Genomic DNA, 18,861 nt, shown 5'->3' with positions numbered 1-18,861 from the left:
CGGACTTGGCAATGTCCCAGATAAGGGAAATGACTCATCCAAAGTGACACAGTCAGTTTAGTGGGGTAGCTGGCACAGGAGCCTGAAAATTCCCATTGGGGCCCAAGATGTTACTCTTTCTCCCCATGTTGTACGGAAACAGATACTTCATCTGAGTCTAGACCCAAATTCCAGGAAAAAAAAAGACAAACCCGATTTTCAGATTATCAAAAGAACAAATGTTTACCTCTTTTCCTTAAATATAGTACTCCGTCCCCCCAAGAGATCTTCTTTTCCTTAAATTTCCCTCCCCCAAGAGATCTCTGTACTTTTGATGTTAATAAAAATTCACTTTTTCAGTCGTTCCCTTTTAATACACGGAAAGACAAAGAGATTTAATTTTAAGTTGGTGTAGAGGTTGCACTGGTGTGTGTGTGTGCGTGCGTGCCTTTAAAAAAAACATGCAGGTATTTTTATAAAAATGAGACCCTGATGCCTCCGTTATTTATGCCCGGGACAGTTAAGGACTTCTAGGGAGGCAGGGGACAGGTTTGCCAAATGAAGCATTTAGGCTTGTGTTGGGTGTCTTCACAGAGCAATTGCTTTATGTTTGTGTTTAAACAAGAGGGAAATCATGCAAAAATGGTACGATAAAAAGGAGTGTATGTGTATATATTTGTGTATTTCTCCGGGGTGGGTATTGGACTCCTTTCACATAATGAGACAAGTTGGAGCCAAATTTTAAAAAGTATCTTTAAAACTCTCCCTCTGGGTCTGAAGCTGGGTCGAAGGTATTCGGGTAGAAAAGTGCTGTCTGCTAGCTCGATCATTCCTGTGATAGAGCGGCTCTCCACACTGGCCTGTGGGAAAGGCCAGAGCAAGGCGGGGGAGAGGTAAAGCTTTTGAAACAAGACAGAAAATCGTTGGCTTTATCTTTGTTAGGAAGGCTTCAAAGATTGATTTCTCCCGCCTCATCCTTCTCCTCCCAGAAGCCGTTCTAAAAGAAGGGGGATGAGAGGAGGCTGGCGGGAGGGGCTGGGCGGGGAGGAGGACTGGCCGGCGGTGGGGGAGGAGGGCGCGCCCGCCAGACCCACAGCGCGGCTGATGTGTCTGGTCTCGCAGGGCTCGTGGTTTTCATTTCCCCAACACCTGGATGCAGTCAAACACCTGGCCAAATCTGACAAAATCTGACAAGCCTTTGTGATGGGATTTGGAAGAAATTCCCTGCAGATCCTGGCACAGTTTAAAGCTGTCCGCTTTGAGTTAGGACTTGTTAAGGAGGGTTATGTGAGCTGAAACCCGAGACAACCCTTTTGCTTCTATCTGGAGCCCACATCTTGCCTGGAAATGGGGCATGACCAAGCGAAGGGGTCGCTTGCTGTTTGTATTAAAGGGAAGATGGCCTGTGTGCCTGCCAGCGCGGCCCCCACATGCTTTCTCTATTAGAGCCAAGCGCAGAAACTTATCAAAAACATATGTCTGGTGTTAATCATCTGGACTTGGGCTCCACTTGGGAGTCTAACTAGCTGTCCCTTGGCAGAAGGAATCTGTTGACCTTCTCAGCTTGCTTGAAGAGGGTGCAGAGAGGCATTTTCAAACTTTTGGATGCTAGTACAAGGGAATGCCTAGCTGCACCTTAGTATTCACTAATTAAAAAGGCTCCAACACTGGAAGCTAGAAGCTGCCTGAATCCATTCACTTTGGACAGACGCAGTGCCAACAGGGGTCTTCCTTAATGGGAGGTGAGCACGCATTACTCGATTAACTTCATGACTTCAGCGGGGTTCAGCCTTCCTCAGAAGGAGCTAGTGGGAGAACCAGGACTGAATGATTTACCCAACTGCAACAAAAAATTTTTTGAAATCCTTTAAGAGATAGACCACAAATTGATCAGAGTAGCCATATTAGATGGGTTCCTGCAAATTAAGTGTAATTTAGTTCACAGAGCGTTGGTAAGTTTTGACGGATTTTTTAAAATGTTCTTTTAATAACAAAGGAGCCAGTGACTGAATTCTCAAAATTACCTGTAATCCACATCTGCAAAGAGCCTCTTTTTTTTTTTTTCAAACATATTCTGAAATAATCAGCTCTAAGACATAGGAGCCTTCATTCTTTTTTCTTTTATTATATTTTCTCAAATAAACTTCCCAAAAGGAAGATATTTTAAGAGCATTTTCAAACATCTTTGGCATCACATAAAAAAGAAATCTCGTGTAAAAAACGAAATGTCATCTGAACTTTTATAATACAAAGGCGCAATCCAATATGAACATATAAAATATATACAAATATAGTGCATGGTCAGTCACTTAATACAGCTCTCTACAAAAAAGTAACTTTTTAGAAATTAAAAAAACCAAAATAACCACTTAATCACAAAAGTCCTCTTTTCTCCCAGTGTCCAAGTTCCTGTTGAGTGTCCCAAAGGAAGAGAGGTGGGTTGGGAGTTTAGGGGGAGGGGTGACCTGAGCCCCTCAGTTCCGCCACGGCCTCCACATGGAGTCCGCCGTGAGCGAGGGGCCGCTGGAAGGCGACACTGCGTTCGGGCCCACGGAGGTCCCGCTGTTGCTGGTGTAGACTGGGATGACGGGGCCGCTGTGAGCGAAGGCCCCGTTGGGGATGAGGAAGGCAAATTGGCCGTCCGGAGCCGGCACCACCTGGAAACCGCCGAACACCTTAGCAGCCTCTCCAGCGGGGCTGCCCAGCTTGCAGGGCGCGCCGCCGGGAGGGGGCGCCGCGCCCCCGGGGATGGGCACGAGCGGCGGTGGCGGCGCGAACGGCGCGTGCTGCGGGCCGCCGGGTCCCGGCGGGGGCGGCGGCGGCGGCGCCTGCAAGGCGGGGTGCGGCTGCCCCGGGTAGGTCATGGCGTTGATCTGGGTCATGCAGTTGGCCAGGTGGCCGAGCAGCCGGGTGCGCACCTCAGTGTTAACGCCCTCGCACGTGGACAGGAAGCGGGTCACCTCGTTCATGCACTCGCTGAAGCCGGCGCGGTACTTCCCCAGCACGCTCGGGTCTGTGCTAAGCGCGGCTGCGGGCCAGAAGCAGACAGACGGGTCACCCAGTGGCCCTGGCCCCGAGGCTACCGCCTCCGCCCTGGGAGGTCCCCGCGGCGCCCCTCCCTGACCACCCGCCCGCGGAACAGCCCCCGGCTGGTGTTGGGGGGAGGGTGGTGGTTTAGAAAAACCTTCCACCTCTCAACACTAGCTTGGCAGCCGGAGTCGAGACGGTTCCTCTCCATTCCCCGCAGCTCTATTTTAACCCATTCAGCCTCACATCTTCCCCCACCGCCCGCGCGCGCGTAGTGACCTTGGGCAATGCCCTTCCCCCCCTTCCCCGCCACCCGGACCTCATTTCCCCTACTCTAATGGGGAAGCGGGGAGTGCTAAACCAGGTGACCCCTAGGCTCCTCGCAGCTCAAAACCGCCTCGGTTCTGAGTCTTTTCGTCCCCACCCGCTTCCCCCCACTGCCAAGCCGCCCGCCACCCTCGCCGCTACAACCTCTCTCCCTCCCTTTCCGGAACAGTAACAACTTGGAGTTGTGGCTATAAATAAGCCCCAGACCGTGGGAACGCAAGAGTGAGCCAAGGCAGTAAAATGTAGCTGAATGCCTCTCACAACCACGGGCGGAAGTCTGGAAGAAATCACCGCGGGGCGAAGGGGACGCCCGCAGAGAGGGACGCGGCGAGCCGCCCTCACCCGTCATCTGCGCCCGCTGCAGGTTCCGGAGGTGCTTCACTGTCATTTCCAGAATGTCCGCCTTCTCCAGCTTGGAATGCCGCGAGCTCTGCACAGAAGAAGAGGCAAGGCACTAAAGTGAGAGCCCCGCCAGCGGCCTCGGAGTCTGGGGTCCTTCCCCCTCACCTCCCGGCCGCGGCGCCGACATCCTCAGACCCTGGAGGGGGCTCGGCCCTCTGGCCTCAGAGAACGCAGTGCAGGCGGGGACCATCCCGCCAGTTGGGGGGGGGGGGTCACGTTTTGTACATGAGAAATGGTATTTCATTTTTAATTAAAAAACAAACAAACAAAAAAGGCAACATTACCCACTTACATCTTTCTTGAGAGCATCCAAAATCAGTGTTTTCAGCTGGCTCAGACTTTCATTTATTCTTGCTCTTCGTCTTTTCTCCATGATAGGCTTTGAGGACTGTAAGGAAAAAAAAAAAAAAAGAGCCCTGAGTTCCCATGGGATCTGCCATTTCACCCCGGGGTTTCAAGGGAGAAGGGAGCCCCCCAACCCCGACTTAATTTCTTAGGGCTGCAGAGAGAGAGTGGTACTGCCCTTACCTTTCTGTGCTCAGATGCTGTCTTTGGTTTATCCGGTGTCGTGTTGACACTGGCTGGGGTAGCAGCCACCGGGGACGAGGAATTTTTCTCCATTATATCAGCTGGCATTTTCTGTTGCTTTTTTTTTTTTTAATCCCTAGAGAATTTTATTTTTGGAGTCCTTCACACAAAAAATTGTTTTGTTTATGTCCCTTTCGCTTGAGACTCTCACAAAACTACTGAGCAAGTGCTGAGGGTTTATTATAATATCTTATGGCTACTTGGTGACCGGTAGCGCTATTCCAGGACCAAGGAGAGAGGTAGACGGGGGATTCCACTGTTATCTGCACCAGCTCCGGATCCTGTGTGATCCCCAGGCCCTGGCGGCCTCTATATATATCTGGGACTGCACGCGAACGGCTCGTGTGAAACTTCCCAAACTTTCTTTCCCACAGTAACTTTCAGCCAATGGGAGGAGGAGACACGCGGCACAGCTCGTGGACCGCGCCCCCCCATTGGCCGCCAGGCACAAGGCCTGGCGGCCAATGGCGCGCGCCTGAGCCCGGGGCACCGGAGGCTACAACGTCAATCAAAAGGATTTTAACCCTTTGCTATTCTTCCTGCTGGGCTTTGCTTTAGAGAGGATTTTTCCGCAGGTTTTGTCCCAGTCTAGTTTATTTCTTTTGGGGCCAGGGTCTTTGCTCTTTATTTCCTTTCACATGTGTAATAGAGCTGCTTTGACACTAATAAGAAGTTCATTTGAAATATGTTAAAAAAAAAATTAGAAGGACAGGGATAAAAGAGGAGAACGTGTGCAAGACTGTGAGTTAGCGAAACATCTAAGTGATTTCCCGCTCAGACACTATACACTGGGGGAAGGAGGATAATGGAAAGCGATCATGCAGAAAAGGGACGCCAGAAAAAAAATTTTTTTTTTTTTTACTTTCAGAAAAAGGAAAAAAATTGCCTCCCACCTTACATTTACGAATTTTCAGAGCAAGGGTTTTTTGTTGTTGTTGTTTTAAAATCCGCCCCCCCCCCGCCCGTCCCTCATTCCTCTTCTGGAGTTGGGGCCTTGGATCCCGCGTTTCCCCAGGAAACAATCAGAATAATTTCCAACTGGGCAGAAAGGAAATGGAATTTCAAATGAAAGATGAACAAGAGGGGCTTTGATGGCAAAGCCTCAGGGACGCGCGCGCGCCCTCGGCCATCCTTTTCCTTTCCACCCACAGACTCTCGGTTCTGCGGCCCATTGAGGTGGCGGGCCGGGCGGCAGCCTCTCCCCTCCCTCTCGCCCGGCGGGCGGCCGGGGCCGCCTCTGCACCCGGCGCGCGCGGGCCCTTTAAGAGCTACACCAGCCGAGCTGCAGTTTGACATCAGCCGGCCGGCGAGGGCGCGCCTGGAGCCGGAGCACGTGCCAGGATGTTTTATTGCCGCCGCGGCTGCGGCCGAGCCGGGAGGATGTGTGTGTGCGTGCGTGTGTGAGTGTGTGTGCGCGCGCCCCGGGGGCAGGGAGGCGGGGGGCGGCGGCGGGCGGCGGAGCGCGGGGGCTGGTTCTTGGTCCCCGGGAGAAGCCAAGAAGGTAAATAGCAGCTGCTGTGCTCGAGCCTGGGAAAACCCCGCCCCCTGCGCCTGGCCGGGGCTCATTGGCGCGCGCTGCGTGTGGGGTGTGTGTGTGTGTCCGGGGCCCCCTCCTCCGGCCCCCGCCGGGCCAGGAATCCGAGGGGGCGGCGGGCTGGGAGCCGAGCCCCGGCGCTTACCACCGCCCCCCGCCTTTCCCCGGCCAAGGTCAGCCCTTCCGGGCGGGGAGCGCACGCCCTGGGGTGGATAGTAGGGAATTATTCCAACCCCCCACTCCACCCCTGATTTCGGGCTTGGGGTTTTAACTCGGCCGAAAGCCTCACTAGCAACAGCCCGGGGGAGGGGTGGGGGCATTCTTGTTTGCTCCTTGCCCCAGCCCTCCCTCCCTCCCCCCGCGGGGCCCCCGGCGCCCGCCGCGGTCACGAGATGCCTGACCGCACTTAGGAAGCGGCCGGGTCAGCCTCCTGCCTCCGCTCGGCGGCTGCGGTTAAAGCGGCTTCGCGCCGCCCGCCCCTTCCCCGGGTCCAGGGCGGCCGGGCAGCTCCCCCTCGCTGCGCCCCGGCGGCCGCCGGCGGGCGGCCGGGAGGAGGCGGGCGGCGCAGGCGGCTGCGTGCTGCCGGCTGGCCGGGCCGCGCGCCGGGAGGAGCCGCCGCCGCCGCCGCCGGGTGCCACGTGGCGGGCGCCGGGCCGGGAGCGCCAGGGCTCTGGCGGCGGCCTCCCTGGGGGATTTGCCGCGCGGGGCGGGCGACGAGCACTGCCCTGGCCGGCGGGCCGCCACCGCCGCCTCCCGCCCGCCAGCGCGGGTCGCCGGCCCCCGCGCCCCCACCCCCTCCACCCTTCCCGCCGCCCGGGAGCTCGGCGAAGGCTCGGGAGGCTCGGGGTAGCCCGGGAGCCCAGCGTCTTGTTTGATGTCGCGCTTTCCCCCGCCCTCCCAGCCCTTCTCCAGGCTTGGAGGCCGCCAGAGGCCTGGCACACATTTCTCAGACACTTCATTCCTTCCTTCCTCCGAGCTCCCCACTGAGATAATGTTGTAAATGGTTCCACCAGATCTCGTCCGGATGAGATTCAGCGGTTCCTGACTCGGGGTGACCTTGGGCAAGCCCCTCTAGTTCTTTCATTCTGTACCGCACGCTCTGTGCCAGACACTGTGTTGAACCCTGGGATTACCAAGATGAGAGATACAGTGGCAGTCTGCAAAGAGTTTACAGTTTACTGGAGGCAGACAGACCCTGATTTTCTGATGGATGACTGGGCATTCCTCCATTATTCCTCTCCCTTAGGGCTTAGATGATGGCGTGAGCGATCAGGAGAAACTAAAGGAAGCACTAAACTACACTTGTATGGGCAACACTCTTGCCCAACTATGCGGGGGTGGGAGGGGGGGAATGCAGGGATGAATGAAATGGTTATTACCCTCAGGAAGCCTACAGCAGATACTAGACTCAGGAGTGCAGCTGACATCTGTTTCCCAGTGTATTCCTCTGGTCGGTTCAAGAGACACATCTGTGTGTCTAGATAGAAGTAAAATGCTGTGGAGGTTTAGGATAGTTAAATTACTAAGAAGTGGGGGTATCCTGGAACACTTCTAGGAGGAAATGGTGTGTGCTTTGTATCTTGAAAAATAGGTAGGATCGGGGCACTGGAAATATGAGTCATGGGGCAGGGGGGAATGGGAGTACCCATGGCATTAAAGGCCTACAGCCTGGAACTTGAGGTCCTGCTTCAGGGAGCATGGTCTGGAGTCCAGGGTGGATGACAGGCAGGAATGTAAGAAGAAACTGAAGGAGGAGGCTTGCAGCCAAATCACAAGACCCTTAAACTTCTCACTAAAGGACTTTAGCCTTATCTTCAGACAATGGAGAGCTGTGAAATGCTCTTGAATAGAGCAGGGGGCATCAAGGTTCCCCTTTAGAAGGATGGCTCTGGCAAAAGTGTGGAGAGTGGATTGCAGAATTTAGAAGCAGAGAGCCCAGCTGGGAGGATTCAAGCAGTGAAGGAGGTTCCTAAGTGCCAGGTGTAGACTGACCATCACTGGGAAGCACCTGCCTGGAACCAGCTCACCTGGGCATTGACTGCACACTGTCCAGTGACCCAAGTTCAGCAGAAACCTGTCTACCCTTTCACGCCACGTTCCCCACGACGTGGAGTCTAACTAAAGACTCATTTGACTCTGACCGAATTTACCTTCCAAGCATCATTTCCATCTTGCAGGACAGCCCTCAAGTCTGCAGCCAAACCTTTACCTCATTGCAGGCTTGGTTTAGTCACTCTTGCCCCTCGGGCTACTCTCTGGGATTTTGGTGTGTTTTCTTAACACACTGCCGAGTGGGCTGTGCCCTATCATGTTCTGAAGAAATGATGAACAATGTCTCCTTTGTTGACCTGCACCCTGGGCCAATGGCACAGGACTTTTCTTTCTTACTTTAAACAGATGGAAGGGTGGTGATGACAGAAAATTGTCTGTTGCTTTCAGGGCAGGGGAGGAAAAAGTGGAGTCTTCCTGTGTATTTGAAATCCTCTTGGTGAAAGGTGATGAGCCTCCCAAGTCACCCTCCTTTCTTGCCATGCAAACTTTGCAAGCTTCTTAAAATGCTCTACTCAGCATCTGACTTTTAAAAAACTGCATAAATACTCTGACCCAGATTCTTCCAAGGAACTAAACCCTTCCCAGGGAAGCATGTTAACCCTTCCAGGTACCCTCCCCCAAGCCTGTGAGAGCCTGTGACTTCCTCCAGTAAGTTCTGCTATGACATTGTGGTCTGCTGTCTGGCCGTAATGAACTAGCTGGGTGTGCCACCCCCTGTCCCTTCTAGCCTGAATCTTTTTTTGTCTCTGCCTCTGTCATCTCGGGATTTGGCACCCTGAAGGTGCATGGGGAATGCTGATTATAGTCAGGTTAGGGTCTCACTGCTGGACCTGAGGCAGCTCTCTTGGGTCAAATAGTTAATCAGCAACCCTTTATTGCCACTTTAGGAATGCTTAGACTGGTAGAATGAGCAAATAACTTAACACACACACACACACACACACACACACACACACACACACACATTTTGGAGAGACAGAGGGGTCAGTCAAGTAACCAGAAATGAATTTGTCTCTGGGCTGAACAGACAAACAAACAAAAAACCCAAACCCACGAAATCTCTGGCCCTCCTCCCTAACCATTCAAGAAGAAAATTTCTTTGCGAAGGTACTTATACTCTATTTTTCAGTATCCTTACTTATCCTGGTCAAAGAAAATAGGACCAAGCTGACACTCTTTCCAGCCCTTCTCAAATGCGGACCTAAGCTCCCACATTCAAGAGAAGACTTTTGGGATTGGAAGCCCCCCACCCCACCCCGCTTAGATAGGACAGCCTTTATTTTTCAGTCCTCCCACCCCCCAAAGCAAAGGGAATATTGCACCCTGTTCATCAACAGAGGTCACTTCTTTGATCCCACTGTGAGACCAGCAGAACACAAGGAATCTTTCCTACTGTATCAACCTGGATAAATAGGACCGGGGGCTGCTCCCTTTATCCCCATCCGGCTTTCTGACCCATGAAGGCTGATTTTCTCTGTCTTCTGACATCACCTGTTTGCTTTAAACCATAAAACAAATAACTGCACCTCTAGTGAGATTCCCCTTTGTCCCTAGGTATCAGAATGGTTTGTGGGTTTGGTTTAAAGCTACAGAAAAGACAGAGTGAGAGAAGAAAAAAGGTATTTTGCCGGAGGACTTGAAGTCCCCCCCCCACCCCGTTTTCCTCCGCTTGACTGACTTTCTCACACTCGGATTCCCTGCAGCCTGCCAGAGCCGAGGTAGCTGCCCGGCCAAGAGCTATCCTGGGAGAGCTATTGAAAGAGCCTTGAGTAAGTACACACGGGGCGGATTTCTCCTCCCCCAGTACCTGCTGCGCACCTGTACAGGGAGCAGTCCCACACATATCACCTGATCGCAGCCTTTTCAGAGACCGTGAGAAAAATAAAGCCCGGGATAGAAGAGATGTTTGTTGTCTCCCCGGAGCCGCAGCCAGCTCCCCGCAGTCTGAGTGCCCAGAAACAGCACGTTGCCGCCGACGGTGGGGCGGTGCACGCGTGTTTGCCTGCGCGTGAGCCTGGAGGGGGTGGGGGGAAGGGTTGGGAAGCCAGAGATCACCTGCAGAATGACAGGCCTCCCTGCCTACATTTTCTGACATCCGCCTGACCGGTAGTTTTATGATCCTTTGCTGGAATCATGATTGTAGTCCTTCTAGATAAGAGCCCAAAGATGCTCATCATGGCAGAATTCACAACCAGGATTTCTCACTGGAAGTTTCACGGAAGAATGTCTGCCCCCGCCCCCTCTTCCGGAGAACCAAAAAAAAAAAAAAAGCCTGAAATGGAATTCAAAGTTAAGTCTACATGCATATTTGGCAGTTGCCGAATATATACTTTTTGAATGAATAAATAAATCAATGGCTGCATCATTCCCCCCACCCACACCAGAGAAGGGTCCATAGCTTTCAGCAGAATTTCAAAGCTTCTTCGGACCCAGGAAGGTGGAGGAAACGGATCTGGGCAATCTCCACTTACAATCTCCATTTACAAGTGCGTCCTCTAAGCCCCAGAGGGACAAGGGACTGACGTAAGGGCCTCCAGCAACCCAGGGCCAGAGTGGGAGCCAACAGCCAGCTCGGAACCCTTTCCACCCCACCACAGTGCTGTGGTCCATGGGAAATTCAGGGTGGGGTTTTATTAGAGTTGTGCTCACCACCAAAGCCTGGATTTAAAATAGACACATTAACAAAAGGACTTTGAATTTCCAGAACTTTTTTGTTTCAAATTCTGAGGTACTTGAACCACTCGGCACCCAGTTTTTGGATGGAGAAAGGATAGGCAAGAGAGCCAAGTGTTTATCAAGAGAAGAGGACTCAGGAATGCTTGGAACAAGAGTCCTGGTGGCCATGAAGAGGCATTAGAAACAACTGCAAGTCTGCATTCCATCTTTGATAAAAATAAGCTGCTACTTCTCAACAAAACTGCCTGGTTGGTTTCTAGCCAAGCGGGGACCTCGAGATGCAAACGGGGTGAAGGCAGAAAATTCGACATTGGCTAATAGCAGCCTGTAATGCTTTCTGCTCCCCACTCCCCATCCCCCTTACAAAACTTGACCAAGCCAGTGAGACCAGGGAAATGTGCACTTTTCTGATGGGCCCTGAAAAAGGATGGCTGCCAAGAAAGCCTTTTCCAAACCGAGGTGGGGGGTGGGGGTGGGGGTGGGGGTGGGGGTGGGGCAGGACACTCTGGAATGCCTTACCTCCCACATTTGACCCAGTCACAGACAGCAGCAGCAGTGCGGTGGGAAGGCTCTAAACTTGCTTTTAGCTGACCTTTACCCTCTGAACAGCGCTGCAGTGAGGCAAACCTGCAAGCCCAGGGATGAGAAGGGCATTCCCCGGGAGCATAGGGTTGCTAACTGCACCTCTGTGTGTGAAAGGTTCAGAACCACACAGGGGCCAGTGCCTGTGGGTGGGGGGGAGGGATGTCTCTGGAAGGCTCAAGAAGGTGGGGTGAAGCCTAGCCCCTTTAAACCCAGGACGTGCATTTGTTTGGCTTCTTGATGGCTGCTTCAGTTGTGACATCAGATCAAATTGCTTAAAAAACAAAACAAAACAAAAAAACAACAATAAAAAACCCCACCAAAACCCCGAGTTAGTCCGAAAAACGATTAGGGTAAAACTTAAAGCCTGAAAATGATATGAGGTGAATGTTCCAACATTTTTAAATTAAAATCTCCATCATTATTATCCTCACATCATTTCTCCACTTACAGAAGGGTCAGGGGAGGGCAGGGGAGGGGACCTGAGAAGGAGTATAACTGAGCCCGAGAGAAGGGACTTGCCCCAAGTTCAGCAGCCTCTACAAGAGGAAATAGCAAAGCCAGAGTTAGGCTTAGATTTTCCACCCACCAGTCCAGAAACCCACCTCACCATATCTCTCTAAAAACATCTTGACATATCATTTACAGCAAGTGGCTAAAATCCACCAAGGATGGATTTTCCAATTGGGAACCTGAACTACCTGGGGCGAGTGATTTGGTAGTGTGACAGGCTATGCCCACCCAGAGCACGGGTAAATTCCAGGCTTGCTGCACTGGGACTTTCTTTGGGATTTGCCCATCACCCTGTAACCTCTGGAAAAGAAAGGATCTTGATTTCTGAGTTCCAGGAGCTAGGAAGCCACTTACAGGGGCCACACAGAATAAGTCGGCCTGCCTCTCCGTCAGCCAAAGCAAGCCAAACAACACACCATCCTTCCTTTCCTCCAATTGCCAACCTGTTTCCCTCATTTGTGCTCTAAAAGGAAGATGGGAAGGGGGGCGGGGAGAGAATATGTCCAGGCCCCGAATCTGTGCTTTATCAATACGAGGCTTTTATGGGGACCAGAGAAGATGGGATGATGTTGGAGCCCAAAGCCATTGAGCTGCTGGCTGATGTCACACATAGCAGAGGGAGAGGGGAGAAACAGAATGGATTTTCCAAGCGGCTGATGGATGGCATTCGCATGTGAAATACCTATTTTTCCTTTTAGAGATCAGGCTTAGGGAACAAGAGAAGATGGTTTAGGCAGCTGCTGTGGCCATGGCTTAAGACTCTGGTGGTTTCCAGCACGGCTCGGGCCTTCCGGTCTCATCCACAGAGCTGGTGGTCACTGTGCCCTGCTTGGTAGAGGACAGGGCATTCTAGTCCATTACAGCATTTTGTCCTCATATATGGTTTTATGATCTAGAAGGATTGTGGTGGGAGACTCAGGGAGGGGGAGAAAATTCAAGTGGTCAGCGCAGGAGGCATTTGGTCAGGCTATGGGCAGTAGGGGGCACAGGATATAGGACAGGTAAGCTTTCTGGAAAACAGTACCTTTAGAGAGACAAGGCAGGGCAGGGAGCTTAGCAGCCAGGGGAGAATTAACTTTTCTTTCTCAGCCGTGGGCAAAAATAGAGTTTCCAGGAAAATGGAACAGAGGGGAGAAGAGAGATGTCTGTCAGCTTGGTATAGAATAGTGGTGATCCGGAGGACACGTCTTTGGGAGTGTGTGTGTTGGGGGGAAACAAGGAGGAAGTGTCCTTTCTTGTGATGGGAAGCCCAGTGCGGGAGAAGAAAGGGGAAGGGATCCCACTTAGCAAGAAGATGACTGAGCAGGTTCTGGAAAGGATACAGGAAAGGCAATGGCCATAGTCTCCCTTGGGCTGAGGCTTCATTCAGCAGACAGTATTACCTACAGGGAGACGGGCTCTGAGTGAGGGGGCCCTTAGAAAGCTCTGGCACCTGCATCACTTTCCCCACTAGTTAGTTCGTTCTCTGTTAGTTTGTATCCTTGTAGGCATAACATAAAATGCCACAGACTGGAAAAGGCCGTGGGATTGTTTGGGGTGATGGCAGGGAATAGGGTATGAGGAATAGGCTAGGGAATAGGCTATGAGGACACTGCATCCTGCGCCATGGTTGGTCTGAGGGTCATGGTCCTGGCGACGAGGTGGCTGCATGGCTCAGAAAGAAGGGGAAGGCAAGCCCAACGAATCCTCGCTGTGCCAGGAAAGGACTGAGGACCGAGTGCTCAACCCCAGCTCCCTAACCACTTGTGGGCAGCTGCCCACATACGGTGCATTCGGGGCACACTCTGCCCCCCTCTGTGTGAGGCCTTCTGTGAGGCAGGGAAAAGGACCCTCTCCTTTCGCGGGGTGGGACGTCCACAGAGCAGCCTTGACTGAAATCTGACAGGAGCCAGTGAGGGCGAGCTCTGTTGCAACACGATGGTGGGTAGCGCTGCTTGCCTAAATGATGGAGGTCTCTTGATAAAGTTCCAGAGCATCGCCGGCTCCTGGAGGAGGTTGCCAAGGTGTGTGGGTCTATCCAGCACGTCTCCAACTGTGGCCTTTCTTTCTCTAGCCCTCCATGGCCATGGATGGAGCCAGCACTCACGTTCAAGTATTTGATCTCCTTGTCCTCGGTGGCAAGTCCTCCTCTTCACCTGGTACTTGGGACAGACCTAGACTCGATGTCTAGGACTTCTTGTTATCTGGACAGAAGGATCGAGTCCCAGCTTGTTTTCTTTGAGCCGCGTGGACCTGTCTTAATGGCACTGAGGTAATTTAGCCAAGGATTTCCAGTGGCCTGTTTCACTGCATTCAGTTCCGTGACGATTCTTGAGGACCTACGGTGTGTAAGGCAGACCCACATGCCTCTTTGGGCAGATCACTTCCATCCCTGCTCCCGTGTGAATGCTGGTCATCTGTGCAGAGTGATGAGACTTACAGTATAAAAATTTCCCCTTTGCCTTCCACTTTTTTCATATCTATCGCTTCTCTGATTAAAAAAAAAAAGCTCTGAAATTCCTTATAGTGTCTGGCATCCCCAAATCTTTGGAGAAGAAATATGCGAATGAACTTTGACTTCAGGAAATAGGTTTTACCGGCAATTGGGTGAAACCCTCAGAGGGTCCGCGTATTTTTTCCAAATTTTCCTTGGTTGTGGAATCTAAGAGGTTGGTTGCCTTTGACCGCTCCTGGTGGCCACCTCTGGCCAGCCGGGCTGTTCCCTGCAGACAGCTCTACTCTGTTGCATTCAGGTGAATTTGGAGGAGTCCGTGGTTGTCCGTATTTTCCCAGGCCTATCTTTATTGATGGTTATTAAAGGCACACCACCACATGGCAATATGAAAGTACAAAGCAATTCCCAGGGTAAGGTGCGTGGGAAGAAGTGAGATACTGAGCTCCCAAACCGTTCCACTGTAATCACAGTCTGCCGGATCGATGTACAGTTAATCAGTAAGGTGCAGGCAGCCGGGTTCCACCACTGGGCAGCAGATGGGAAGAGGGGGAAAGGCTGGCAGGGAGATCACTGTTCCTTATGGAAAACTGGAAAAGAAATTGAGAAGGGGGTCACCTGGGAAAGGAAAAGCTGGTGGGCAGTCACTCAGGTGGACCAGGAGCCCGCAAACGGTCGGAGGAAGGAGCCCCGCTGACCTCCTCCCTGGCCCTCATGCTCTGTTCACGCCAGGCCCTCACGGAACATTCTGTGTAACCAGGAAGGACGGCGTCATCGTGTGCAGACACGCTGGGTTTAATAAGTGTAAATACAGCACACGAAAACACCAGTTTTTATAGCGCACCCCAACACACCTGTTGCTTTATGATGCTGATGATATTGATAAAGGGGCCCCTTAAAGTTGAGGTGAAATGGCCTCGTATTTAAATAGGCACTTCAAGTATTTTACAGCTGTGATTGACTGACCTGGTGATTATTTCTGTTAGGAATGTTGCACACAGATCTCTATATACAGGGAAAACGATGGCCGTGGAGCTAGAACGCAAGGATGACAGAGTCAGACGGCCTCGGTTCATGTTCTAGCTTGTTTGCTTTCTAGCTATGGGACCTCAGTCTTCTGTACCTCAATTTCCTTCCCTGTTCAATGGGGAGATAGTCCCAGTGCTTATAAGATTGCCATGAGGACTAATACATATTGTGCTTAGAACAGGGCCTGGCATGTTACAAATACAATGTTAAGTTTTCCGCCACTTCTCTCAGTGCTGTCTGTGTATCAGTATGTAAGGTAGGTAGCCTCATTTATCAGAAAAAGAAATCATAACATGTTAGTTAACATGTTCAAAGAAATGGATGGGCAGCCACTGTGGTAGATTGGTCCACGAGTATTTGACAAAGCCAAGGCTTCAGCCAATCTTTCATGCACGCGTCATAGGCTGGGGGGACCAGGAGAAACCTAAAAAATTATCTGGGTCCCGGGGCGCCTGGGTGGCTCAGTTGGTTGAGCGTCTGACTCTTGATTTCTGCTCGGGTCATGATCTCGGGGTCCTGGGAGGTGCTGGGCTCCATGCTGGGTGTGGAGCCTGCTTAAGATTCTTTCTCTCCCTCTCCCTCTGTCCCTCCCCTGGCCACACCGTGGCTCTCGCGCATGCACACACAGTGGCTTTTTCTCTCTCAAAAAAAAAATACACCCACACACACATACACATCTGGCTCCTTCTCCTTTTCCAGAGAAGAGGTGCCCTGCTCTGAATAATTGCGATGAGCCTCAGGCCCACAGAAGGGAGAGTTCTGGATGCAGGCAAGGGCATCAGCGTGGGCCTGGTGTTCAGGTGTGTGGGATGGCCCAGCCCCTCAGGGAGGTATGGGAACAGCTGCCAACGGTCACTTGCATGTGCAGGAGCACACTTGGGCAGGCCCTTGCTAGATCCAGCCACCATTACGTGAGGTACGATTGGTGGAGACATGAGCGTCTGAGGCCTTTCCTGCCCCAGCAGGTTCTTGTCGATGACCGTCTAATTTATGGTCCCGACTCGGTCACTTCTGAGAATTAAAGATAGTGTTGTTCCCAATCATGTCAGGACCCCTGGCCTAATTTGGGACTCGTGGCCATCCTTGTCCTGTGGCCTGTGGTGACATGGGCTACGTCATTCCTCCAGCTCGTCAGCTGTCTTTTTATCAGAGATGCTTCCTAAGAAGGAACACCATTCTTGGTCATTGATGTCTTAGCACTTCTATGTCTCTGGAAGGTAATGCCATTGATCTACCTTCCGTCAAGGGAGGAGCCCCATTGCTGAGCCTAGAGAACCTTGTTCAGCGTATCTAGAAGGGAGGGTCAGAGGGAGGCCCTGTCAGAGTTGGACGGTTGCTTACAGTATGTTTCACGGGTCTTGGTCTCCCTTCCGTAGAACAGACGTGCCTTAAGCCTCACCACCTTCTGGTCTGCACCAGGCCACGGGCTGGGGTAGCCATGCCACCAGCCACTCTTGTACCTCCCGGCCGTGGCTGACAATATCCGTTTCTCCTGGGCATGGGAATACAAGAAAGCAAGTGCCGTAATTTGAAATCCAGGCCCTTGTTTAATGGCAGAAGGAAGACCCCAAAGGAAGAAGATTTTTCCCCACCTGAAATACTTGCCCTTTTAGTCTTGTATTTGACTAAGTCTTTTATGGAAAGAAAGAAAAAAAAAAACCCAAAACACTTTTTCCCCCCACCGAATAGGTCAAAGTCAAGGTTTGCTCTTTGTTATTTTCTTAAGAAAAAGACAAGAAAGAAAAGAAAACTGGGTCCATTGCCTGAGTGTTCTCCTATGTGCCTATTTAATGATTAATAATACCTTGTGGGCTATTGTTTGATGTGGCCTCTGCTGGTTTGAACAGGAGAATACTGATTCACTCTTGAGGCATTTATGAATCACAAGTGTTTACCCTGAGACAATAAACGAAAGGGGGAGATTGAAAAAGAAAAACCACCCAAATATGTTGAATTCTTTGAGCAGAAACTGGAGATAACAGGGGATCTCAGTCTTTGATACCCTGTGTGGGGCCCACCGCTTTCTCTCCCAGAATCAAGACCACGTCGAATGACCAAGATGAGGCATTTGAGTTTTATAGATTTTTCCTTTCACTTGCTGATAGGATTGAGGCAACTTTTCCCCTTGTTTTCCAGGTCACACGCATCCCTTGTCTTCCCACCTGTCTGGTCCCTCCATGTCAGTTGTTTAGAAGGGAGTTTCTGGATGGTTCTTTAGGGGAGCTATTTCCCTGGGAGGGTGGATTCGACAGATGGAGAGACCCAATAGGCCTCGGCGACAGACTGGACCAGGATGGCCAAGGAGGAGCCCCTCGATGACACCAGGTTTTTTACCCAAACAGCTAATTCTTCCACAGTTCCACTTGCAATAAGAGGTCCTAGACTTATTTTCCCTTCTTTCTACCCTGAAGCTTAGAGTTGAGTGAAAAAAAGATTGCTACATTTGCCCCTAATGACCCTTTACTTTTTTTTTTTTTTGAGATAATTTTAGACTTACAGAAAAGTTGCAACTAGTAAGGGAGCTCTCATACCCTTTCACCAGCTTCCCCAGCGTCATTGAACTGAGCAAATAATCTTGGTCCAGTAGTCTAAACGACAGACTTCCTTCCAATTTCATCATTTTTTTTCTAGTTGTTTTTGTTTTTGGTTTTTTCCCAGGACCCCATCCAGAATTCCAGGTGCCTTGAGCTGTCTGGTGACCTCAGTCTCCTTCTCTCTGTGACAGTTCTGAAGTCTGTCCTTGTTTTCATGATGCTTTTGGGAATACCAACCAGCTGTTTTTATAGACTCTCCTCCTGGGGTCTGTGTGCTGTTTTCGCACGATGAGGTCAGGGAGCTGTGCTTTTGGGGAACACATAGCAGAGGTGGTGTGCCCTTCCCAGAGCAACAGGGAAGGGGTGACATATGCTGTCCTATTTCCCTGTTGCTGTTAAGCATGATTATGAGGGTAAGACGGTTTCTGCCAGGGGTGTCCACTGTAATGTTAACACGTTCCCCCTTCCTAGTCCCTGAATGTTTGGGGGTGATACTTCAAGGTTTCTGCAAATATGCTGTTTCTGCTAACCATTCTGCCCACCAGATTTAGGATCCATCAAAGAATCTTGCCTGTGGCAATTACTGCTGTCATAATCTAATAGCGATTTTTGATCTCCCTCATTCTTTTTACATTTATCCATTGGAATGCTCCTTAAGGAGGAATTACATGATGTTGCAGGTGATAAAGCAGAAATAAGGAATCCATACTCTTTTGAAGCCTACATTTTAGATGGAGAGATGGACAAGCAAAATAAATGGAGTAGAGTGGGTAGTATATTAGTACTATAGAGAGAAGTCAAGTAGGGAAGGAGGGGGAAGTGCTGGGAGTAACAGGTTTAAATCACATGGTCAGGAAAGGCCTATGAGGGAAGACTTGTAGCAGGGGAGGGAATTAGTACGTGAATATGGGGTCTAAAGAGGAGAAACCACAAGTGCAAAGGCCCTGAGGCAGGACCATGCTTAGTGATGGGCCCTAGGAAAGTGTGGCTGGTACAAAGTGAGCAGAATGCAAAGGGGAGAGAGGGAAGAGGAAGCAGGGAGTGCCAGACCAGATGCGGTGGGCTTGGGGGGGTCCTCATGGCCTGGCTGTGGCTCTGAGGGAGCCAGAGCCTTGGCAAGGTTTTGAACAGAGGGGTCACACCTGTTCCTAAAAGAGTGCTTTGGCTGCCCTGTGGTGGGCACAGCT

The 18,861-nt window shown here is 51.3% G+C and overlaps 1 protein-coding gene across 2 annotated transcripts; it reads right to left on the bottom strand.

The window, feature by feature from the left end:
* Positions 1-1,940: 1,940 nt before the first annotated feature.
* HES1 (hes family bHLH transcription factor 1) lies at positions 1,941-4,615 on the bottom strand. Of its 2 annotated transcripts, none has more exons than XM_080825633.1 (4): positions 4,264-4,615; positions 4,028-4,123; positions 3,676-3,763; positions 1,941-3,007 (listed from the first exon to the last, which is right to left on the bottom strand). In XM_080825633.1, exons 1-4 carry the CDS (start codon positions 4,369-4,371, stop codon positions 2,454-2,456), a joined length of 846 nt encoding a protein of 281 aa, XP_080681759.1. In that variant the 5' UTR covers positions 4,372-4,615; the 3' UTR covers positions 1,941-2,453. The 2 variants fall into 2 exon arrangements, with proteins under 2 accessions (XP_080681759.1, XP_080681760.1); XM_080825634.1 differs by having other exon boundaries at positions 2,078-3,007; positions 4,020-4,123; positions 4,264-4,610.
* Between the last annotated feature and the right edge of the window lie 14,246 nt (positions 4,616-18,861).

Source organism: Martes martes, assembly GCF_963455335.1.
Source record: "Martes martes genome assembly, chromosome: 1".
Classification (NCBI taxonomy): Eukaryota; Metazoa; Chordata; class Mammalia; order Carnivora; family Mustelidae; genus Martes; species Martes martes.
This window is presented reverse-complemented; position numbering and strand designations above follow the sequence as displayed.

What these genes read in the sequence shown, in the direction of transcription:
- HES1 (XM_080825633.1), bottom strand. Translation starts at nt 4,371, where the DNA reads ATGCCAGCTGATATAATGGAGAAAAATTCCTCGTCCCCGGTGGCTGCT. An exon ending in CAGCATCTGAGCACAGAAAG is followed by an intron (nt 4,124 to 4,263) that starts GTAAGGGCAGTA and finishes TTTTCCTTACAG; the next exon opens with TCCTCAAAGCCTATCATGGA. An exon ending in TGGATGCTCTCAAGAAAGAT is followed by an intron (nt 3,764 to 4,027) that starts GTAAGTGGGTAA and finishes TCTTCTGTGCAG; the next exon opens with AGCTCGCGGCATTCCAAGCT.